The following is a 25455-nucleotide window of genomic DNA, read 5'->3' as shown; positions in this document are numbered from 1 at the left end:
TGGCCCAAATATTTGGAAATGGCTCAGAGCAGGATAAGGACCGTATGAGGAAATGCGGCAAAAGCTCCTTGCCGAGTTCATGTTATATGAAAGTGGTGGTTGTAAATGAATGTGTGTACAGTTCCCACAAACAGATGCGTCTCTTATCCACCGATCTGCAAGGAACGAGTCCCACTTGCTGAATGTTCACGGGGACGACTGCATTGGGCTTGGAGCCACCTCGTCCAGGATCTTTATTTACCCACATACAGCCTTCTTTAAAACATTTGCACAATTCAAATGTTTTACTGTGGCTATAAGTCTCATCACCCTACCGTTCATGAAGGCTTCTGTCATTCGGCATGGATTTTATTACAAGTCCCGGTTTGACATGAACGCCCCCTTGTGAATCAGATTAAACCCACAGAGGTACATGGAAAATATATTGCATCATAACTGATAAATTTATGACCCATAGTTCAGTTGGCTTATGATTAAACCCCCACAACTCCTCTTACAGAATATCTTAGATTTTTACTTTTTCTTTTATTTTTATTTTTTTATTTTAAAACAAATGATTTATTCTTCGTTACTTGTTCAAAACTGACATGTCTCATTAGTGAGATGTTTAAATATGGAGTGGCAATACGCAACAAAACACCCACTTTGCATTAACCTCTCTTCCGTAATTAATTTCTGACGACAAATAAAACCCACTCAAATTCATTATTAAAACCAAAGAGCTAGTCCAATTCTCTTCCAGCCAAGGAGTGTGAAAATGAATGCTCACTGAGGATAACTGGGGTTTTAGCAAACCATAAGAAGCTATTCACTTATTCAGAGATGTGATAATTTGCTGATCCGTTGCAGGAATTTAATGCAGTTGAATATTTGAATAATTGATTAAGCTTTATGCACCACCAACCCGTCGCTAAACGACCGCCATAAAAAAACCTGACCGTTAAAACTTTGGTCAATTTTTAAATACCCAAAGTTATTTCCAGAGGAACATTACACACCATATTAGTCACAAATGATTTCATTAACTGACAGCACCAGCTATTTGGCACACCTGTTTGAACTCGTATGCTTCAGTAGCTCTCAGTTATTTTCAAAACTGTCTTTAAAAAAAAAAATAAAAAAAAGAACTGAACCCCCCGAACCTCCTGCAGGCGCTGGTGTTGCATTACAGCCAGTACGCTTGCTCATATCCTGATGCAAATGTGCTCCCTCAGGCCATGTCTCACACTGGAGTAACAACCCATTATTTTTGACAAAAAAATAAAAAATCTAGTTAACTTGTCCTGTGTTCTCCCTAATTTTTCCGCTGCTTCCCGCCCCTGCTTGGTCGCAGCCCTTAGACAGCTGCCTTTTCAGCTTGTCACAATACCGCTATTGTGTGACTTTAGAATCCTTTAGGCAAGAAAGGGCCATGCTGTACTGTCTCGATGTGGTATTCAGAGGTACAATTTAGATTCTGATTTCATTTAGAGCGGAGAATTCGGAGATTGAGAGACGTGTAATTATGAGACGCAGCGGAAGTCACTGAAGGGAAACTAGCGTATTAATAATTATTGTGGTGATGTTGACAGATTTCATTTATTACACGTGTTCGGAAATAACAGGCACGGACGTAATTAGACTTTAGATCACTCAAAATCCACAAGGGTGTACCTCAGGGGTGTGTTTTAAGCCTGTTCTGGGTTTTAAAGGAAGTGCTTGAATGGATATTTGTAGATTTCCCCCACGCTACAGTATTTTAGTAGATTTAATAGTTTTCCTACATACAAACATGTTGAACTTGTTTCAAAGATATGAGACTTCATCATAAAGAGAAAACTACAAGTAAGGTACACCTCAGAGCCATGTATTAATCCGATTTTATTTTCTGAATGAAGTGCTCAAATGGATGTTTATAGATTTTTCCAAGCATGTTGCAGGTTTTAAGGGCAGAGCTTTAATGGGAAAAATAAGGCAAAGCTTAATCTTCTTTATTAAACAGCCTACTTGTTCACCCATCATCTGAAACTATTTGTTTATAATAGTTTTCTTATGTACTTGTTTATATGTACAGTACGTGTTTCAGAGACATATTTAGACCTCCAAACACTCAAAGTGTACACGAGAAGTGCAACTCTGGGGTGTGTTAAGTCTATTTAAAGTTTTAAAGGGGACATATTATACAAAATTGATTTTTTAATAATATGTTCAGACAATAAAAATGTAAAACATTTACATAGTCGCTGAAATGCTACATTAGAAACAGAATTGAAATAAAGGAAGTTTATGGTATACAAATGTACATGAGGGCTATTTATTTATTTAAGCTGGTGTATTAACAGATGCATTTTAGGGGAGCTTTGAGATCTGTGTTCATTTTTTGTAGTATTTAAATATGGTAAGTTGTTAAATGGATATTTATAGATTTCTACCAGCTCTACCTTATTATTATTATTATTTTTTTTAAGACAGGGTGCTTGCTCATTGATTACGTGAACCCACTTGTTTCAAAGACATCATAAGATTATAATTGCTCGAAATCTAAAGGCCTTATTCGGACGGGATTAGTTTTCCAAACAACGTTTGAGTTAAAAAAAATTTTAGACGACGTCTGTTATTTCATGTATGCTTTCGGACAGGACTAACATCTCCGTGTTTATTACGGAGGTAGGAGTGTCTGTGTTTTATATGTAGGCGTTGCACAAGACCACATGTCCAGGATCTACATCCATTATTGGTGCGCAAACTTAAATATGGCGCGCTAGAGATAGTACAGTAGTTCACGTTGACCAAAACACAAAGGAAAACGTGTTTTGGGAAAAAAAAAAAAACATTTTCGGCAATCACAGACATTTGCATTTAGATGGGATTAGATTTCTCAGAGAACCGCCGAGTTTGCTGAAAAACAGTGGGAAATTTGCTCTGGAATTTTTACAGTGATCGTGTGAGAGAAAGACAGACATGCCAGATTTGGACGGGTTTAAAATCACAAAGTCTGTCTGTGAAACAGAAATTTCTCTAACGACCCCCTGTAAAACTAGTCCCGTCCGAATCGGGCTTAAGTTAGATGTACCTCAGGGGTGTGTTTTAAGCGTACTCCAGATTTTAAATGAAGTACTTGAAGGGATATTTGTATATTTGTCCCAACTCTCCACCTGAGATATACAACAGGGTCGTGTTTGTATCTTGTTTTTACAGATCAGAAGTAAATGCATACGTTTGTTTTTTCCAACTCCAACATTGCCTTATTTTTACCTTAATTTACAAAATAAAAATTTCCCCATCATCTGAAAATGGTCATAAGCACATTTGTTTAGTTTTTTTACATACAAACATACTACACATGTGATCTGAAATAACAGTTAGAGGTATAATTTAATTTTAGATCATAGAAATTCCATAAGGGTATACCTCAGGGGTGTATTCTCCACCCATTATGTTTTTCTCATTTATATATTATGGATCGCCATTGAGGTACTTAGTTACTTAGTTATTTCTTTTTTTCAATGTAATCCGTTATTTAATTCATGTAATCTTTGAGCCATACAGCAGTCATTTTCAATCCATTAGTGTGAGTGCGTGTGTGCGCGTGAAAGTCGTCCTACAAGCCCCGCCCCCCTCTGTTATTCCTGCTGTTATACCCCTATCTCACCTATGCGGTTTGACTATGAAAGGACCGACGTGCGGAAAGATGAAAACAATCACAGCGCCAAAACTTGCGGTAAATCATGATAAATCGTACTTACAGCCACCGCACAAAATCGCGTAGGTGAGATAGGGGTATCAGTAGTTAACAGATTGTGGGCCAAACTTCGCGGACAGATGATGGTAGAATAATTATAAAGGTCTTGACTAAAACAACATGCATGAGGAATCACAAAGGAGTTTTTATTTTCTACTAGTTACTTTTATCAGAAAGTAATGCAATAATGTAACTGATTACTTTTTGAAGACAGTAATTTTGTAACGTAATTAGTTACTTTAAAAAGTAACGTCCCCCAACACTGGTTATTTGTTCATCATATGTCCTAACCAGCGTCTTTTATTCATAAAAGTTTTCATACTATGCATACTTTTGCAACATACCGTAAGTGAGACCCTGTAAAAATGTTATTTTTTCCCTTATTGGAACTGCATTTCCACACCATCAGACCCAAACCTACACAGAGCCCTTTCTTTTGGATTTATCTCAACACACAATGTGTACTGCTGACTTCAGCAAAACACAGGCACACAACCCTGCATATATTAGCTTGATCAATCTCTTTCCTATGCACTCGACTCCTTCTGATGCATGATAAATACATAAGCTGAAAGATTATAAATGATTAGGTTTGCTTTCATCGCAAGATGAGTCATTACAGCTCTGGCGTGCTTTTGCAAGCCAAGAAAGAATTCAGCTTTTTGTGGGGATTTAAAAAAAATAAAAATTCTGGCCATACTTTTTTTTTTTCATGAACAAAACATCCGAAATGTTGCAAGTGCTGGTGTTGCTAAGCGCCGGTGACCCCTTAGCGACAAGCACCCGCCGTGTTACCGGGGAAATAATTAGCACAGAGGCCTTTTTCACCTCAATGCCTAAGTTATGAAGTAGCCTCTCGAGAGAGCGCCTTACAAAGAAGGCCATTACCCTCTGCACAGGGTAGTGCAGGCTTTTTGAATAAAAACACTTAAATGTTATTTTTGTCAGGCTTTTTGAACCAGCTCTCCCTCATTATTCTATTATTCTCATCAAGTGCTCAATCAGGCATTAGCTTTTTTTCCCCCCGTGCTGCACCATGGAGAGGAACATGCAAAGAAAGAAAGAAAAAAGGAAGTTTTAGCGCACATGACGGTAGCATGTGAATGGACCACGTTTCCAGTGAAACTGCGAGTTTCTAACAGCGATCTCTTCTCTGTAAACTCGTGCGGCACAAATAAAAAAAAATAATGCAAGGAAAGTTTTCTTTTCTAACTTTTTGAGTCATTTCATCACATGATAATACGCAGCATTAAATGAGTGTTGTAGCAGGTGGGCTTTATAGAAATAAATTGGTCGGTTAATGTAATGTTCAGTCTGCGGGTAGCGACCTCAAGCCTCGAGCGATTTCTCTGTATTAAGAGCCTCAGCTGTTCTGGAAAAATCTAAATGAAGAAATTGCCCTGTAAGTGATATTCCAGAAAGTTTTGTTCGAGCTCACGGTAGTCCTCATGAGGAAAGAATGCTTCGGTTTCCCTTGGATCAGTGCACCTAGCTCATTTGCAGTGACACAAGTTCAACCTTCTCTTTCCGTCACTAGTGCCGTGATATCATTCCTTCTTATTTCTTCTTTTTAAGGGGAGCGTTTCTGTGTCCGCTTTCCTCGACACAGTAATTAAAGGCATGACGCAACACGTGGGCCTTTAAATTATATTCTATTATTGCTGGGAGAAGCCCAGTAACAAGATCGCTACGACTCACAAATTAGGTTAGTGTTAAATAACGCGCACACCGGACCCATTCCCATGCGTCATCTGGGCTTACTGCTGAGTCTGGCCTCGGTTGATAACTTCAATTAAACGTACAGGAAAACCTCCATCATCAAGCCGGATTGATTTTCATTCCGTCACAGGATCCAGCCGGTATTGACGAGCCTACGGGCTACATGCAAAGCGCTCTTTGCTCTTAAGTAAACATCTTTGTAAGAGTAAAATCCTAGTTAATGCTTAAAGGTCTCGTTCCATTATTGGAATTAATTGCGATCGCTTTATTTCGAAAAGAAGATTGGGGTGATTATTTTTTTTTTTTTGGTTTGTGCGCGTATGTGTGTGCGCTCATTTTGTGAGTCAATATCTCTGCACAGTTCTTCGTCATTCACGATGCCGTAAACAGCAGCGCTGTATTAACTTCAGTGCACTAAGTAGATTGTTGAGCACATCATTTATTAAGAGAGCGCTTAAGAAAAAAAAAGATAGAAAGAAAAAAAAAAAAAAACAGCCATCTTCCCACGCTCCGTGCACGCCAAGCTTCGGCGTACAAACAGGATTGTAATAAACCCACCATGATGTCGGAAAAGTAATCAAAATGGCAGAGACGCTTCTCTGTATTCTTGCTGATGGTTTCCAGTGCTGATGGTGTATTTGTTGTAGTGTGTCTAAGTGCGCGTCTGGGTTCATGAGGTGACATGGAAAAAAAAAAAAAGAGAGAGGGGGGGGGGGGATGTTTAAAGGTAAGAATATTGTCTTCTTTTTTTTTTGTCGTTTACTGGTTGTTCCCAATGAGACTCCTGACAGATTTAGGCCAGGCTGTCTCATCACGCAGCTCTGTGATACTGTGGGAAGACAAGCCTGAGGAAAATCAATTCACTCCTGGCACAGATAAGCTGTATTGTACAGACCAACACAAAGGCCCGAGCACATTTACACTCTGCGGCTAATCTCCTCCAAGCTGCGGTGCCTTCCACAGGAGAAGAGGGTATATGCAAGAAAATACATCATATTACTACCCATAATGCATTGTGTACGACTTTCGCCGCTGGAGCTTTCATCACCGTCGCTTATGCATAACAACAACCTATTATATTTTTATATATTTATTTATTTGGGATTTGTGCAGCGCTATCTTTGTTTTTTTTTTTCCCCCCCTATTCTCCAAAAGTCCCATTGTTGGATTTAAACCCAAATTGCAAATACAGTCAGTACAAAAGATGGCACTTTTCTTTTCTAGACTACAGGTATATTTCCTGAAGCCCACAATCCTCCTTAATCCTCCATTCTCAAAATCTCCAATTATTAACCCGAACTCTTATACTTAGTCATTCTCATAAGCTTCCACGATAACAAAATTTCTGAGATAAGCTAATGCTGTTCAGATGTGACCCCTGTGACCTTTGGTGCTACCAGGGTCGTCCATAATTGACCCCAATTATGCTGTACGAGGCAGCACAGCTGGGATCCGATGAAGACGTGGAGTCGCTCGGGATCCTGGTGTCAACAGGTCGAGGGAGCCTCGTTTCGGCTTTTCGTCACTCACGGCACAATCTCGGGTGCGCCACTTCCTCGCAGATATTTCCCTCAGAGCAGCTGGGGAAAGACTTTAGACCGACACATTAAGGGGATTTTTTTTTTTTCCCTTCACCCCCTTTTTTTCCGGCCTCTCTGGCTGCTAGAGAATGTTCATGATATAGCGTTTGCCCTGTAGTGATTGATTTGGCCCGCACGGGTGAACGCGACTCGGTGTAGCAGCTGACGTTTCACTCGGCCCTAATGACCGGCTGAAGGGATGGGTCGCTTCACTCGTCGCTTCGGCACACTGTTTGGTTTTGCCTTAAATGGAAATTAAAGTGGTGCAGCTTCTCCTCTGGAACGCTCTAGTCCACTGATCCCACTGCCTTATGAACCCAGCATTTACCCATTCGGAGACAGACTGGAAGGCAGAATCTAGCGAGTCGGGTTTATTTAATACTCAATCCAGGCGCTCATTCTGGTTTACCCGCACACATTTTTTATTTTTGATTTTTTTTAAATCCCCCCCGCCCCCTTCTCTTTATATGCTCATGATGGCTCAGATCGATGGTGCTGCTCAGCGATATTCTCGCCGAAGTGCTTGGTTCGCCTAAGTGCTCTCGCCGCTTTCGCTAATTAAAAAGCGAACGGTAAAACCTCTACCTCCTCCTTCTCTGCCGTGTATAAGACGATGAAAAAAAAAAAAAAGAAAGGTTCTGTTTACTCCACTGCAGTTCTCAATCACACAACTTGCAACTTTGCAAAGTAATAATCCCAGACTCGAGTCGATTTTTTATTATTTTTTTTATATCAAGAAAAACTATTATATGATGAAGGAATTATATGTTTGGTGACCTCAAGACCCAGACTATAAGAGGTTTGATAGGGGTACGCTTTGGGGTTTAAGGCCAAGCTGTAATGCATTTTTCTCGGATTATACTTCGTGCTTTGTGTTTTGGGTCAGATCCCCGGGTCCTTTATTGATTCTTCTTTTTATTGTACTCGATCAGCTAAGACACCTACAAATCTTTTTTTTTTTTCCCTCAATTGGAAAATTGGAAGTTTTTCCTTTTTTTTCCCCCTGATTTCAAGCATCAACCAGTTCTTGAGTGACATCAGAAGGACTTCTGTAGTATACAGTGTGATGGTAATTTATGTGCATGTACTCTACTAAGTTGCGGCACAGAGACATAGTGGTTAGCACGGTCGTCTTGCACCTCCATGGTCGAGGACCAATTCCTACCTCGTGGTCTGTGTGCATGGAGTTTACATGCTGTCTCCGTGAGTTTCCCCCTGGTACTCCGGTTTCCTCCTGTTTTACCACAGTTGTAAAAATGGGAATAAATACAATGTTTACCGAGGTCCCTAGTTGGACTACGGAGGTCCCTAGTTGGACTATGGAGGTCCCTGGTTGGACTACAGAGGTCCCTGGTTGGACTACGGAGGTCCCTGGTTGGACTACGGAGGTCCCTGGTTGGACTACGGAGGTCCCTGGTTGGACTACGGAGGTCCCTGGTTGGAATACGGAGGTCCCTGGTTGGACTACAATGGTTCCTAGATGGATGGGTCTAACAAGAACCTAAAGCTTGTGGCCAGAAAAGTGTATAAAAGTTATTAGACGCTCTAAATCCCATGTAGTGCAGCATCTGAGACCACAGCTCTGGGCAGCCATCTTAAACACTTAGTGCATATTATTATTTCTCTTCTTAAACCCTGCCTTTCTTTTCTATACCTAAGATTACGTAGATTAAGCTTGCATAGGTCAGTAATGTCATTTGAAGCGTTGGTGGCATTTTTAAATGAAAAAAAAGAAAATTTAATGTAAAACCTAAGACATAAATGTGAACCAGACTCTTTATACTGACGCACACATTATCTGATGGTAGGTTGGTTTCGATTGCCTTAGGGTGTTTTTAACCTCATGCTACCTGACTAGCTGTCCTCAGTAGGCGTGTAAGTGTATACAGTATAATAAAGCCTTGGAGGAAATCATTCCGCTCATGTAGCGTCTATATTATGTCTGTTTATCTTCTGCAGTACTGGTATGAAGGTAACGAGATGGGGGACCTGCCTGTGGATTTCTCAATTGTCTGGGACGGAGATTTTCCCATCGACAAGCCGTCTGCCCTGAAAGGTACGTACGATCTGCTCTTGCATAAACCCTACACGAGAATCCGGAGCCGTACTTGAGAAATTTCCACTCCGATTGTTTTTGTTTGAGTGGACCCGATTGTTCCTACACCATGACTTCTTTTTTAGCATTAAAAAAAAACTTTTGCTTTGTTTGGTTGCTCATAGCTGAATGCTGTGTAAATACATTTTTACAAATGCTGTTGTATTACACACTGCTCAGGCCAAAAGGAAATAACAAAAGCCACCATTTCAGAATTGTCAAATTATTGCCTGACATCAGGCAAAGACAACAACTAAACAAATGAGAAATTTACAGAAATTGGGTCGAGAACCAGGCTAAGAAGAATAGGAGCTTAGTAGGAGGAATCTGGATGGAAGATGAAGATCTTGGTCAAGATGCATTGTACATAAAAAAAAATTAGACCTTTGTTTAATAATGAAAGTAAGAGAATTTCCAACTCACAGGATTGGGACTGAACAGCGGTGTGGCCATAAGAAAACTATTTGTTAGTGAGATTTATCAGAAAAAAAGGGCATTAGTTTGCTAAGGAGCATAAAGATTGGACTTTGAAGCGATAGCAAAAGGGTCACGTGCCCTGATGAGACACTATTTTGGAAAAGAAGGGAAGAGCATGACGTTATACTGTATACCCATCATTCATAGTGTCCACTGTACAGGCCTCTGAGGTTGCTTCAGTCAGTCAGGTCTAGACTCAGCTGACGACCTTCATGTGCCGAATGACCAGGTTATCACATCAAATAGTGAACGAGTGCTTCTAAGGGCCGGAGGATACATTTTTATACGTGATCTCGGCAACACATTGTGCACCGTAGGGGGTTTAGTGGGATCTGTGTGTGGCTTTAAAAAAAAAAAATTCGGTCAGGAAGTGTTTGTTTGTTTGTTTGTTTGTTTGTTTGTTTTGCTGTGCCGCTGGCTGCCGTTATATGATTGTTGTCATTTTCTTCCGTAGCCTCTTCATAATTGCCTTATTTTCAGTGTATAAAAATGCAAAAGTCCAGATGATCAAACGCTAAACTGAAGAGTTACAACAATAAAAGTGAACAAGCTCAGGCTTCGCAGATCGCTAATAAAATCTAATATTGTAATAAAACGCTGGGTTTTGATAGTGAAATAATCAAAGCATCTCTGTCAGCGTGAGGAACGGACGGGGGTGATTTCTTTGCTGCCAGTCGAGTGGTGTGATGTGGTGTGTGTGGAAGGCGCATGATTGTAGCAATTTTCGATTTGAAGACTGATTTCATGAATTATATTGACATAATTATTCCGAAACCCTCAGGGAGGAAGTGGGGCAGCTCTTCTTGTTTCTGAGTACGCACCTCAACCAAATAAAATAAAATAAATGAAAAAAAAAACATGTTCATATGAAATTTGGAGTGATAAACAGTGTACGGATCATGGCTCTGTTTTGCAGTCAAGCTTGCATTGAAGGAGCCCCCTAGTGGTGGAATGTGAAAAATGTATATGTAAATAAATAAGCAGATATTTTTTTAAAAGTAATAATCATAATAATAACAAGCACTCTGTGCATCTTCGTGTTCATAGTTTATTCAGTGCTCCAGAGAACAAAAAGTGACTCTTCCCATCTCTTCCGCTCTCATACTGATGCGCTCATCTAGACTAGCATATTTTATTAATCCGCGACTTCGGTGTCTATTTTTGTTTCATGGCTGCGTACGGAAAGTGTCTTTTTGTCGTGTACAAATCGTATTTCGGGGCGAAATGGAAAATTAGGACAGACTGATTTATTAGAGCTTTTGATCTTTTGTGTGCGGAGGATGCTGAAAGAGAAAGTAGAAATTCAAATATCCCAGATTTGACTATGCTATGAAAAAAAAAAAAAAAACACCCCAGAGGGTTTAACGTTTGTGCCATCGGCTTCCAGCAGAGATGTCTATAGAGCTATAAATAGCAAGTAGATCAAATACAAGACTTAACGCAAAACAAATTCCATAATCAGGGCGGACAAATCATTAAAAAAAAAATAATAATAATAAAAAAAACGTGCTGATGTGAAAGCAAATATCTAATAATGTATAATGAGCTAGATATTCATCCGTCCATCGGCTCATGCGTTGTTTAAACCGCTTGTCCTGTGTCGAGCCTGGGAATTCGGAGAACATATTCGGGGTACACCCTCGACATCGCAGAACCCGTCGCATGGCGGAAGCACACACACACACACACACACACACACACACACACACACACACACACACACACACACACACACACACAGTCGTAAACAACAACCTGATGCTGAGTATGTCTTTAGACTTAAAACACACCAGACACCAGGAGAGAGCATGCAAACTTCACACACGCGCAAACACACAAACCAGACGAGATTCGAACCCCCAACTTGTGAGGTGCTTTGCGACAATGCTGACCTTCTTGTTACATTACATTCGATTTTGTTTAATGCTTGGCTGCAATGCTATGCTAAATTATATACAAGTCTAAATTCCTCCTCTGGTTGATTATGTAGTCTGTGTGTGTGTGTGTGTGTGTGTGTGTGTAGAAGCGCCTGGTGTGTCCAGCATCCTCTTGCTCTCTGGCCTCATCCAATCAATACACACCTCCTGCACTTACCCCGGCATGGCTGCTTATTGCAGCTACCCAGAGAGCAAGGGCCTACGTTTGTGTGTGTGTGTGTGTGTGTGTGTGAGGCAGAGCAGCGAGCTGAGTACAGTAAAAGCAGGCGTGGGCTTTGCCTTGGCTGCTTTCACCCTTACAGTTCAATTATCGACTCAGTGCGAGCTGCTGGCTCTACTCCCACTGCTGACCTGCCTTCATCCAGCCAGAAGAGTGCAACACTTTATCCCTCCCTCCCTTCCTCCTCTCTCACTTTCTTGGTGTGTGTGTGTGTGTGTGTGATGGTGTTGCTGGATGTGCTCTCCACACAGCTCTCCTGTATAAGTGTGAGGCTCAGAGGGACAGCTGTGGTCTGTGTCTGAAGGCGAACAGCATGTTCGAGTGCGGCTGGTGTTTGGCAGATAAGCGCTGTCTCCTGAAGCAGCACTGCCCTTCGGCCGAACAGAACTGGATGCACCAGGGCCGGCGCAACGTGCGCTGCAGCCATCCCTACATTGCCAAGGTAACACACGTGCATTTACATGGACATTAATTCACCGGACTGTAATCGTAGTAAAAAAAAAAAAACTCACATGATAGAGATATGTATCAAATAATAGCCGGAAACCAAAGCAAATGTTGATCGCAACAAGTGGACGCCAAAGGGGGGAGGCAGATAAGCGCCGTTTACCTTTATGCGAAAAATAATAGTTATATTGTTAATAAAAAAAAAGTTTTATTTTCTATGCTAGCTAGAGTTGATGCGTGATCCCGTACTTAAGTAAAAGGAAAGATTTCCCACGGCATATACTGTAGTACTCAAGTATAAGTAGAAGTCCTCCATTCACGTGTGTACTTAAGTAAAAGTACAGAAGCGCTCACCTTCAAGTATCAAATGTACAGTATAACTCTTTTCATAGACAAAAATCTCTCTTTCTCTGTCTCTCTCTTTCCCTCCCTCTATCTCTCCGCTTCCTGTTTTTTTTTTTTTTTTCAATCCTGCCTGCAGCCCGTTCCGCTCGTGATTTTAAACACCTGTTACATTATTAGGCGCGTCTCCAAGGAAAGGCAAGTCACACAATAATGCATAATAGTCAGCAGGTGGTACATTAGTTAACATTCCCACTTCAAATGCTACACACCCCTGTGGTTCGGTCGCGCGACGCCGTGCAGAAATGCAGCTAAGTAAAAGTACAGATATTTGCTGCAAGTCGAGTTGAAGTAAAAAAGTATCTTCTAATAAAAGTATTCCAGGAAAGTGTAGAAACGTGAAATGTGTACTTAAGTAGAGGAAGAAGGTACATGTACTATGTTATGTCCTAGCTCGGTTCAGCACGCATTTGAACTGGAATAATTAAAGTATAATCCATCATAGTGCAAAGTAACTACAGTTCCACTCCTAGTCTGTGGTGTTAGATTTGGGTTTGTTTTTCCTTTTTTTTATTTTTTTTTTTATTCATTCATTCATTTGGCAGATGCTCAATAAATGTCTCATATACACACAATCTTTTATTGCTCTCTGTCACTGCTTGGGTTGCCAGATCACACTGTCAAAATGACCCCTGGGCAGTAATAAAAAGCCACCTTCTCCAGTTGAATAAATAAAAACAAATTCTGATCCGTGACCCAAAAAAAACTTAAACTGTGAGTTGTATGATACATTGCACTTCTACTAGCTAGTTTTTGTTGATTTGTGTTCTATTTTTCAATGATGTCACTGGCACTTACTGAAGCAACCGTTTAGGAAGTGCCGAACTAGGGAGTGAGATTTTACTCGTGATTAATTTTTAAATTGTTGCAATACTGATGGCCAATGGTCACATGGCAGTATTCCTCTCCCCTCCGTCTAGATGTTTTCCACCGGCGCTCTCGCTCCACCTGAGGTTCTTATAATGTTGAACAAAATGTCTGATCATGGATTTGTTGTTGTAAACCGTGTCTGGTGGAGAAATGCTCAGATAAAACTGTGTGCGATGCGCATGTGCAGATCCAGCCCTTGACTGGTCCTAAAGAGGGGGGCACGCGGGTGACGATCGAGGGCGAGAACCTGGGGCTGCAGGTGAAAGAGATCACACATGTGCGTGTGGCCAGCGTGCGCTGCAACCCTGTGGCGCAGGAATACATCAGCGCTGAGAGGTGACTAACACACACACACACACACGCACACACACACACAGAGTGATGTCTAACACCAGAACATCACAAGCACACCACTGTGCTGTCATATGGGACGAAGTGTGTGTGTGTAATAAGATGCTCAGAGTTATTTAAATCTAAGGAAAAATAACACACTCTAGATCAGAAATGCTACATGTTCTCTAATTATAAAGTGTGTTTTTGTGTCTGTCAGGATCGTGTGTGACATGGAGGAGTCTCTCCTGGCGAGTCCCCCGGGCGGTCCCGTGGAGCTGTGTATCGGAGACTGCAGCACTGATTATCGCACTCAGTCGTCACAGTCGTATGCGTTCGTGGTACGTAGGACTTTAGTCATCTCGTCTCAGAGTGGTCAAGTATACATCGTTTGAAGTGTTTTATTTTACAGCAGTACTTCGGCATGCGAATTGAATCTGTTCGAGAGGCGAGTCGTTAAGGTGAAATTTCGTATTGCAAAACGCATTTTCTCATAGGTGTTAATGTAAATACAGTTAATCCGTTCCAGTCTCCCAATATATAAATATTACCAATATTACGAATTTTTAACACTACAATCATAATTTTTGCATATAAAAACAATCAAAACATAAAAAAAAAAACATGCAAGTTAAGTAAAATATAAAATAAACTGACATTAAACCACATTTAACCTTAGGTTATGATTCTTCTTGGCACCAGATGCTTTAAAAGCAAAGCTGAATGCTGCTATGTTTTCTTCTTGCCCCCATCCTTGGGACCCATGGTGCTATGTCTTCACTAAATCTTGCACAAAACACACACACACACAAAAAAAACAGAAATATGTAAACTTGCTTTCCCTTGGTTTCCATAAGTTTTGAACGGCTTCCGGACGTACTGTACGCACAACTTAGCCGGCGTTTGATTTGCCTCGGTTCATTCGCTCAGATGTCGAACGCTTCCTATGCTGAGGCAAATTTCTTAAAAAATTCCAGATCTTAAGGGGAAGTTATTTTTAAGCGAGGTACCACTGTATGTGTTGGAGCTGTTGAAACAAACTTCAGTGTTTTAATGCTTTTTGGTTTTACATAACCAGATACATCGTTTTCAGATGCATATTTTATTGCTTTTTATATAAAACACAAGAAGTTTCAAGCACATGATGAGGCTAATAACAACAACAATAATAGTAATAATAATAAAAATAATAATAAAAATATAGTTGCAGGCAACGGTGATGGGCCCAAGCACCCTGTGCCATCGCCACCCTGGGTCCACCGCACACCCTGTGTGTTATTTGAGCGTGTTAAGACCAAAAGCCTGGGTGTCACCACCACATAACTTGCACATTACAGACACTATATTTGTTAAGTGCGTTAGTTTGTGTGAGTGTGTTAACATTTGTTATGTGTGTGTATGTATGTGTGTATTTGTGTGCTTGCGTGTGCGTATGTATGTGTGGATGTGTGCGCGTTAACATCTGTAATGTGTGTGTGATGTATGAGTCTGTGTGTGATATGTGCTTGTGTGTGTGAGTGGTAACATTTGTGATGTGTAGAATAGGCCGCAGATGCTGGAAAAAAGCATTACACTATGATCTTACTCAAAGTGATGTCACTGAACATGATGTCACTGAATATAATGCCACACAAAATAATGCCACACAAAGTTATTCATCATTTTCAGCGTAAGTTTAAGACATCATCACGGCTGACTCGTTTGAAATATCAAAAATCCCTCCACAATTCTGCGTCCTCCGTGTCTTTAGATCACATCGGCCCGGTTTGGTGGCGATCGTATAAATTCCCCAGGAGGAGTGTATCAAAATCCATCGGGTGCGCTTTTGAAAAAAAAATTTAAATCCTTAGAAAAACACAAGGGTGCTGCTATGGTGTTATACTTTCAGCCAAAAATAAACCCTCGCGTGGACGTTCGCATTGAATTAAAGTTGTGTCCGGACGACCCTGATGTATGAAATTAGTTCTGAATAAATCCAATATCCTTTATGGCCTTGTTTATTTTTATGGCCTACTATTCAGTTTTAAATCTGCATCTTGTCTCATTACTGTCTTAACAGATAGTGCTTCTCAACATTATTGCTTTTTCTAATTGGGGTTTTATAGGTCATTTAAAGCACTGCGTTAGTGTACTGTACGTTAGTTACATCCTATGGTAGTGATTTAGAGGCTAATAAAGGTAATTTTGACTTTCTAAACTAATCATTTATGAAAGAGTGCAAAATATCTTTAATTAATATTAGTTAAGGTAAGAATTTCAAGTCATTTAGGGTCAGAAAAAGGGCGTGTTTTATGACCTCACCTCCAGTTCTGCTTCATTTATGTGAGTCAGAGAGGAATGCCCCAGTCAGCCAATAAGGATCCCCTCCCTGGGGCTGTGGGCCAATCAGAACGCTCGCTCGGGGTCGGAGAATCGATAACTTCCCTGTTTCTTATTCCGCCAGCCAATCGGGTCTCCTGTAGCGCTCCTGTGACGGAGCAGCTGAGTGGGAAGGAAAGTAATATAGAGAGAGGGGTGATAAACAAAACACACACACACACACACACACACACACACACCCTGCTGGGGTTTAAGTGCCGCCTTGCATGATTGGGCCATTTAATCTATTAGTCCAAGCCTGGAAGCTGGAAGCAGCACAGAAACAAATACACACGTATACAAATACACACACACACACACACACTCTTCGAAGGAAACAAGATAAAATCAAAAAATATTTTTCATAATATTAAAATGGAAAACAGATCTAAAACAAGGATAGGAGAATACCCAGGCGATATCTCTCAATGGGTGTTGGTTTAATGCTCTATTTCTCTTTTGTAATATCTCCAAAACATTTCGAAAGGCGCCGTTATACAGTAGGAAAACAATCAACAGCGGGGTCTTGTGCCGATCCCAAACGCAACGTTTTATTTCTCAGCTGAAAGTTTCACATTTTTTGATTATTCCAAAATTAATAAGTTATTGTTGTGGAACGTCAGCATTGCTGTATTTTTCATTATAGATGTGCTCACAACTTGTACGGTAATCACACACACACTCACGCACGCGGACACCCAGTTGGCTGACTCTTAAAGCTTATAATGAAGAGCAGAGTCTCATTCAGGAAGCTGTACTGAGGGCAGAACTACAGCCAGGCAAATAATTAGGGACAAATGTACAGGCCTGTGGGCGAACACACACACACACACACACTCGAACATACACACACACACACACACACACACACACACATGCTCTGCAATTGCATAACAGATGATCTAAACACAACGCGGGAGCAGTCAGAATGTTTTCATTACAGAAATTAGCAGTTACAGATATCTGACCCATGTGTGCGCTGTATGTTTGCATGTGCACTCGCGTTTATAATCAGTTTCACTCTCTAAATACCGTTTGAGTTGTCTGAATATTAGCACATTTAATAGTGAGCAAAAATAATATTTGTTTGGTTGTTTCAGATTTCATGTTATTGTTGTAGTTTGCGGAAAGTTTAGCTATTGTTCGTAAGGGTTTTTTTTAAGTCCATATGGTTTGAGTAGTTATGCACGGGGGTATCTGCTGATATTCAGCTTTTTGTCTGGCATCAGCCTGCCGGCAAATAAGATGATGCCGGTGGTCAGTACTGTGTGGGGGCCGAGTTGCGTACCCAGCTGCAGATCCGGAACCATTCAATAGGTGGTGCTATAATGCATTTACATTTAGGCAGCAGGCAGACACTCTTATTCAGAGCGACTTACAAAAAGTTCGACATCCCATAACAGCGCACGTGTCGGAGAATGTCAACTCTTCTGGAGGATTTTACGGTCTTCAAGAAAGATCAGCAAAATACATCGATATATTGTTTGTTACAGCGACATTCAGGGATAGATACTGTAAACAAGAACATGATATTTTGTTATTCTTATCGCTTTTATATTTACATTTAACTTGCGTGTTTTGCAATAAAAACAAGTACTGAAAAATTCTTCCCACTGAGGAGGTAGCTAAGGGCTCAAAACACAAAACAAATACGGGATTGAAGGAATTCATACCAGCTCGTGGTTTTTGCAGTGAAGATTTTCTTGCACGAAAGGGCGAATAAAGAGCACCAAGAACAAAGAACAAAACATCAGCTTTAAGAAAAGTATCATTTTAAACATCAGTATTAGAGGAGAATTTCACAATCTATTAGTGTATTTATTAGTCGTACTGTAAATAAGTTTTAAAAGGGATAACATCCAAGTATGTTATTTAATGTCTTTGAGATATTGTTGCATATTGTTGCAAAATCTGAAATGGAATTGTATTGAACACAAAGTGCACTATATGGAGGGTACAGTCTTCTTGATTGATATATAACTGAAATATTAGTTCAGGCTTGATGAACAAAAACGGCATAAACTAGAACGAAATGTACACAGCATAAAAATTTGTTAAAACTATTAATGATTGCCTTTAAAGAGAGGCAGTTTTCCCTTTTCATCTTTCACTTGTTTTGATTTATGCACTCAGTTAAGCTCAACTTTGAAAGTTTGCTCGATCTGACTTTTTCAAATCCAGTTTTCAAATTCAGGAACTTGTGTACAGTATATGTGTTGATGCAGGTGTGTGTGTGTGTGTGATGATAGACGCCCAGTATCAGTCGTGTGCAGCCGGATAAAGGGCCCGTGTCAGGAGGGACCAGGCTGACCGTCTCCGGCCGCCATCTGGACGCAGGGAGCGCCGTGACGGTGTTCCTGGCTCAGGAGACGTGCACATTTGTCAGGTGAGGATTTCATCCAGACAGATCGGTTGCACTTCTCGTATCTGTTTTCAGTCAGAACACGGTCCCCGAGCTCACACTCATCGAGCTCACCGCCGCATGTCACGATGAGACAAATATACGGTACAAGACAGAACAGCAAAGAGAAATCCACACTGATTCCGCTGTACGCCAGTAAGAGTAAATGTCATAGCGGGGCTAAACGCGGGGGCACTGCTGCGTGGCTGGATGTAATCACACACTGCCCTGCATGAGTGGACTCGTCCCGCTGCGGTTCAGGACATCGGTCAGGGCCAAAAAAAAAAAGGCTAAGCACTGAACAGAACATCATAGCATATAATATCAGATAATTAAATGACTACATCGGCTAACAATGCACTGGAGCTAAAGAGGTGATGTTGCTAACGAGTATAACAATTCTAACAGACCTGAGTTCAGCATTAACATCACACACACTCACTTTCAATCCTGTTGAATTATTCAATATGTTAGATCTCGGCCTGGTGTCACAGAGCAGGGAGATGTGGCACGCAGGTGCAAATGTATGCTAGAAGCTCTTCAGATCGTAAGAGGTCACATTTGTTGTATAGCACGAAGTTCCTGTAAACAGTGTTTTAAGGCAAGTATAGCTTTTCCTATGTTAGTTTAGTTTTGCCTTGTAGCTCCAGTACAAAACTAAAAACTGACAAACTCGTCTCAGCCTCTGTGAAATAAAGAACTTGTACATTTCCTTTTAGAATGCTGCATTTTTATAATGTTTGTACTTTCTGCAAAGGTCTTGATCTCCCTTGGGAAATGCACTAAACTGGACACTTGAAGCATGACTCAATATAACATAGTTTAACATGCAGCATCAGTAAGATACAATGAAATGAAATATGATGCAATACAGTGCAAGTCAGTGTGGTGTTTAGAAAGAAGTTGAATCCTGAAAGAAAGGTTTAAAGAGCCGTTTCTCTGTTTCTGAAAGACTGCAAGGAAGAGAGTCCATGCCTGCTTCCTATTACTGATACTGACGGGCACAAAGACCACACCTTCACTAATACTGATGGGCACAAAGACCACACCCCCTCACTCATACCGACAGGCACAAAGACCACACCCCCTCACTCATACCGACAGGCACAAAGGCCACACCCCCTCACTCATACCGACAGGCACAAAGGCCACACCCCCTCACTCATACCGACAGGCACAAAGGCCACACCCCCTCACTCATACCGACAGGCACAAAGGCCACACCCCCTCACTCATACCGACAGGCACAAAGGCCACACCCCCTCACTCGTACCGACAGGCACAAAGACCACACCCCCTCACTCGTACCGACAGGCACAAAGACCACACCCCCTCACTCGTACCGACAGGCTCAAAGGCCACACCCCCTTACTCGTACCGACAGGCACAAAGGCCACACCCCCTTACTCGTACCGACAGGCACAAAGGCCACACCCCTCACTCGTACGGACAGGCACAAAGGCCACACCCCCTCACTCATACCGACAGACACGAAGGCCACACCTCCTTAATTTATACCGACAGGCACAAAGACCACACCCCCTCACTCGTACCGACAGGCACAAAGGCCACACCTCCTTAATTTATACCGACAGGCACAAAGACCACACCCCCTCACCCCCCTCACTCATACCGACAGGCACAAAGGCCACGCCTCCTTTATTTATACCGACAGGCACAAAGGCCATGCCTCCTTTATTTATACCGAGGCCACACCTCCTTTTTATACTGGCAGGCACAAAGGCCACGCCTCCTTCACAGATACTGACAGGCATAAAGACCCCACCTTCTTTTATTTTGCTAAGCTTGAGTAAAATATATTGTAAATATTGAGAAAATGCAGTTTTTAATTTAATATGATAAATTTCTGTTTTGTTTTCTTATGAAATCCATGTTTTTCCTGCAATAGGAGGACGATGCACGAGATTGTGTGCGTGACCCCGGGCTCTGCGGTGGGTGCGGGAGCTTCATCCATAAAGCTGTTCATAGATAAAGCTGAAATCAACAGTGACCTGCGTTACATCTACAGCGAAGATCCCAGCATCCTCAGCATCGAACCCAACTGGAGCATCATCAAGTGAGAACTCAGAGCACACCCACTTAAACATTAAGCACCTCCTATACATACATACATACATACATACATACATACATATATACATACATACATACATACATACATACATACATACATACATGTGTATAGAATGTGAAATCTGAAGAGCAGATAAGCAAAGTCTTCCGTCTCGTCCCTGCAGCGGCAGCACTTCTCTGACCGTGATGGGAACACACCTGCTCACCATCCAGGAGCCCAAAGTCAGGGCCAGATACGGCGGAGTGGAGACCACGAATGTAAGCACACACCCTCCAGCTATTTCTGCAGCAGGAAAAACCACCGAAACGACCTTCTGGGTTTTGGAGGCTAATTATCACTAACCTTCCATATGTTTTACATTTATTAAAGACCTAGAGGGCATAAAGCAGCAGAGAGTAGCTTTTCATTTCATGTAAAAAAAAAAAATAATAAGAGTACGGTTAAAAATAGAGGCAGGGGAGAGGTTCTCTCAGTTCCAGATGTGTTGGAGGAAATCATGCGACGCTACTGTATGAACCGTGATGGAGCATGTCTTGTAGCCGTCAATCAAAACGACTGATAAAAATATTAAATATGTAGTCAATGTAGTATTACAGAGAAGGCAAAAAGGATTTTGGTTTTATGTAGTGAAGTGGTCAGTGGCTTCCGGATTTAATATTAATGCTTAGCCCTTGCGCTTCTCCTTTAGGTGTGCACTGTTGTAAACGACTCCACCATGACCTGCCTCGCTCCTCCCATCGTCTACACGAAGCGTCAGGCGCCCGAGACAGGCCTTCATCCGGACGAGTTCGGCTTCATCCTGGACCACGTCTCCTCCGTCCTCGTCCTCAACGGAACTCCTTTTACATACTACCCCAACCCGACCTTCGACCCGCTCGGGAACGCTGGAATACTCGAGGTCAAGCCTGGATCTCCAATAATCCTCAAGGTTAGCCTTAATAACTGGTTTCCCATCCTCACAACTAAGTGTAATAGTCTTCAATGATAACAATGACACACGCCATTTCCTTCACACTAGGGTAAAAACCTGATTCCTCCCGCGCCTGGGAACGCCCGCCTGAATTACTCCGTGATGATTGGAGAGACCCCGTGTCTGTTAACCGTCTCAGAGTCTCAGCTGCTCTGCGATTCGCCAGACCTCACCGGAGAGCAGCGCGTTTTGGTAAGTCGTAAAAGACGCAATGCGCCACGTCTGCTATATAGTCTGGATTTATGACCGTGCTTTTATTTAACTTTGTTCGCCAATAAACATGGCAGAAAATGAATGTGTGGCTGCAAGCGCACGGAATTGCTGAATGTCTGATTTGCGTAAGCGCAGAACACCGTACATTTCACTTAATCAACTCCTATAAAGGTGGCTTTTTTTTTTTTACACACGTTCGGAATGTTTTATGCTAATCCGCGGCACGTAAAGGTCGACCTCGCCGCACATTAAGTATTTATTATGATTAGGGTGACGTGCTGATGCAAGCACTTTCCCCTTACAGTTTTCGAGACACGAGACGGGTCCCTTCAAAATATGACGTGCAGAGAGGACAAGACGAGTGTGTGAGCGAGATGGAGAGAAAGAGAGACAGGGAAAGAGAAGTGACGGAGGGAATCGTGCTCAAAAAAAAAAACAGAAATAACTCCACATCTCTCGTTTGATGATGCGTTTCCTTGCCGAATGTAAATATTTGTCAGAATGCTGTCAGGTATCCCTGTAATTACAGTCTGAGGCATTCAGTGTCATTAAAACGGATCAATTCCACCCAGCGACATCGTCTCCGCCCCCTTCTTTCTTCCCCACCGCTCTCGGATTCCTTCATTCCCGACGAATTCAGCACAGCATCCAACTCCCTCAGGATCGATGAGAGGAGTCACGAGCCGGGTGCAAATCAAAGAGGAGATTAGGATCCAGTGAGATATCGGAGGTTCTTCTGAGTCACGGCTCGTCCCCCTGTCTATCCCTCTCTCTTTTTCACCTCTTTCTCTTTTTTTATTAATGCCAGGAAGGAAGATGGGGGGGGGGGTGGGGGTCATGGGGAGGAGGAGCAGGAAAGATAGAAAGCGTAATAGTGTGCAGAAATCAGTCGTCTAATGACCTGACACGTATCGACAGCTCTCTGGGCTTCCCTTTGTTCTTGGCTCTTCCCCTGCCTCCATAATTCATGCAGCCATGCAGCGCCCAGGCAGCCACCGGAAAGGTGAAAGTCGTTAGGAAAGCCGACAGGACGCCGCGTGTAATTGACGTGTGATCACGGGAAAAGGCTAAGTTCCGTCTAACCGCTCCACAGTCGGCCTCCGTTTCTATGCAGCGCTCCTGCACTTTCCGCTCGGAGCTTCATTACAGTCCCACCTGCGCCACTGTGGCTTTTCATGAAGTCATGTGATTGGCATGTGAGTGGTTCGTTACGTCCAGCTGGGGGGCTATATTTGAAAAAGATCAGGCTTTCTTGGCAAAAGTTGAAATTAGGCATTAGAAATTTCCCTCTTGACATTATAATAGGCATTATACGAAACAACAATGTCGGAATAGAAAACCGTGCCACACCCAAACCCGTGACTTTAACACTTCTTAAGTACTGACCTGCATGATTAAGAGCTGAATAAGTAATCATGAAAGCAAGGATGGGATTTTTTTTTTAAAAAAGGTTCTACCTGGAACGCCTTCTGATGAGGAAAGACTCAGTGAGGTTCTACATAAGGTAGCAAAGTGAAATACTTTAAGCATCTATGTAGATTCCTACGGTAACTCTGCCTATGAGAATATTCATCTTCTTAGATGGGTTTTTTGTGTGTTTATAAGACTACACACCACAAAGACATTCCCGTAGGCCAGTGGTTTTTAGCTCCGGCCCCGGAGGAGCACTACCAAGTACATTCCAGTGTTTAACTAATGAATGGTCTTTTTTTTAATTGAAGTGGGAACCATTGTGATAGGCAACAGGAATATGTGAAATGAGAAATAGATGTTTTTGTTGCCTTCAGCTTTTGTATTAAGGGTCTCAGATACACCAAAAGAACAACAGAAGCCTTAGCAATATACAGTAGTTTAGCTCATATCCCGTTACCTGTTCTCTGTAGAGAACCTGTTCCCATTTTGATTCCCAGTTGTACATAATATGTACATATGTAATATGTAAATAACCATGTTTTTCCGGGGCTTAGGCTCAGATGCTCCACCCGTTATATACCGAGCATACACTATGATGTGTTCTGCCGCACTTTTCTGGCCACGAGCTTCAGGATCACAAAGATTGCCTGTGAAATCTGACTGTAAACTATTTAACACCTGGACACAAAATGCTTTTTAGAGCAACGTACAGTATTGACCCGGAATCCCATCTGTAAAACGTACAGCTTTTGGGTGAAGTACACAGTGGGGGGAAAAGGTTTGTGGTTGGTCATGTGACATGTCTGTCAAAACAAGCACGCAGTTTCTGGCCATTGTAATGGACAATCACATTTTAATTGTGTGTAAATTGTGCCACCTAGAATGTAGAAGCATTAAGCTTGCTTGCTAGATGTCAAAGCACAAGGCCTGTGAGACCAGAACACAATAGAATAGCCACTGTTAATCATAAGATGAAGACGCCTGTTTTGAGACTGATAGGGAAATCAACTCTATGTATGTGAGAACACGACGAACTGGGGCATAGATTATGTTGGCAGAGAAGTTTGTCTATAAACAGGAAGGCTGGGTGAAAGGAATCTTGTTATTTTGCTCTGAACCACTGAATGAATTGCATGGTTTGTTTTTTTTTTTTGGTAGTTTTCCAGGATGTCCATCACGCCGTGTTTATTGACAAAATGTACCAGATTTTGTAACCGAGTTAGGGGTCTGTCCGGTGAGACTGTCGTCCTGGTAACAAAACGACCAAGACACAAGGAAAAAACAAAACAAAAAACCCCAAGGTGAACATAAAAATAACTTCATGACACCGCCATCCGATCCCCTCACATCACCGTTCGTATTTTGGTGTCGGAACCCAGCTAAATTTGTCTGCTTTTGACAATACCTTCTTCAACGTCACAATAGACGACATAAAAAAAAAAATGACCTCAGCTCAGCACGATATTTTGCAGTCTGCAGAATATATCATATAATTGCTGTTTGTCATTTGGCAGTGATCTATTTTGCCACACAGCCAGCTGAGCTGATTGTTAGCGTATCTCCCCCTCATGGTGTTTTTAACAGCATCACATAATTTACCATTGATTATAATCCTTAGGGATTCAATTGTTGTGAGGGATTCAAGCTGCATCACAAAAAAGCAGTTATTAAACCAAGCCGCGCTGGCGTCTTATCAGTGGGGACTGTATACCGGCTTTAGCTGCCTTTAAAGAGCAGCGGGTTTTTTTTTTTTTTTTTTTAACTTGAGGTAAACAAATATAAGCCGTATGGTTCGGTTTGGCAACTCAGCAACTCTCCAGCTGAGGCCAACTGAAACGTAATCCCTAATCAGTGCAACACAAAGTTAACGTGAGCTCTTTCAAGCTTTAATCCCAGTGAACGGATAAGACAAAATGTTATCAATCAATGGCCAACATGTCATGTGACGCCACCATAACACAAGGCAGCCTGCTAGCAAACTTGGTTTCTAACTTTCAGAGGATAAAAGCTAGAATAAAACTCTTGCTAAGTAGCTAACTTGGACTAGCTAGTTATAATTATTATGTAAGATACTTATACTATAAAAAAAGGTGCTGGTATACTTATTAATTGAAGGAATTATCATTGTACATTTATTCATATCATGAAAAACAGATTGATTTTGTTAAACGTAAACTAACTTGCCAGCAAAATTGGCGTCTAGATTT

General features: G+C 41.7%; 1 protein-coding gene across 1 annotated transcript in view; it reads left to right on the top strand.

Annotated features, from left to right (window-relative positions):
• Positions 1-25455, top strand: part of plxna3 (plexin A3) — a 197361-nt gene that overhangs the window by 151477 nt on the left and 20429 nt on the right. Inside the window, exons 11-19 of the mRNA XM_053503619.1 lie at positions 8980-9076; positions 12001-12191; positions 13656-13804; positions 14019-14139; positions 18406-18542; positions 20467-20634; positions 20816-20909; positions 21341-21580; positions 21671-21814. Of these exons, the coding sequence (XP_053359594.1) occupies positions 8980-9076; positions 12001-12191; positions 13656-13804; positions 14019-14139; positions 18406-18542; positions 20467-20634; positions 20816-20909; positions 21341-21580; positions 21671-21814 (1341 nt within the window). The remainder of the gene's footprint in view (positions 1-8979; positions 9077-12000; positions 12192-13655; positions 13805-14018; positions 14140-18405; positions 18543-20466; positions 20635-20815; positions 20910-21340; positions 21581-21670; positions 21815-25455) is intronic.

Source organism: Clarias gariepinus, chromosome 9 (assembly GCF_024256425.1).
Source record: "Clarias gariepinus isolate MV-2021 ecotype Netherlands chromosome 9, CGAR_prim_01v2, whole genome shotgun sequence".
NCBI lineage: Eukaryota > Metazoa > Chordata > Actinopteri > Siluriformes > Clariidae > Clarias > Clarias gariepinus.
Note: the sequence above shows the minus strand (reverse complement) of the source record. Positions and strands in the feature narration are given on the sequence as shown.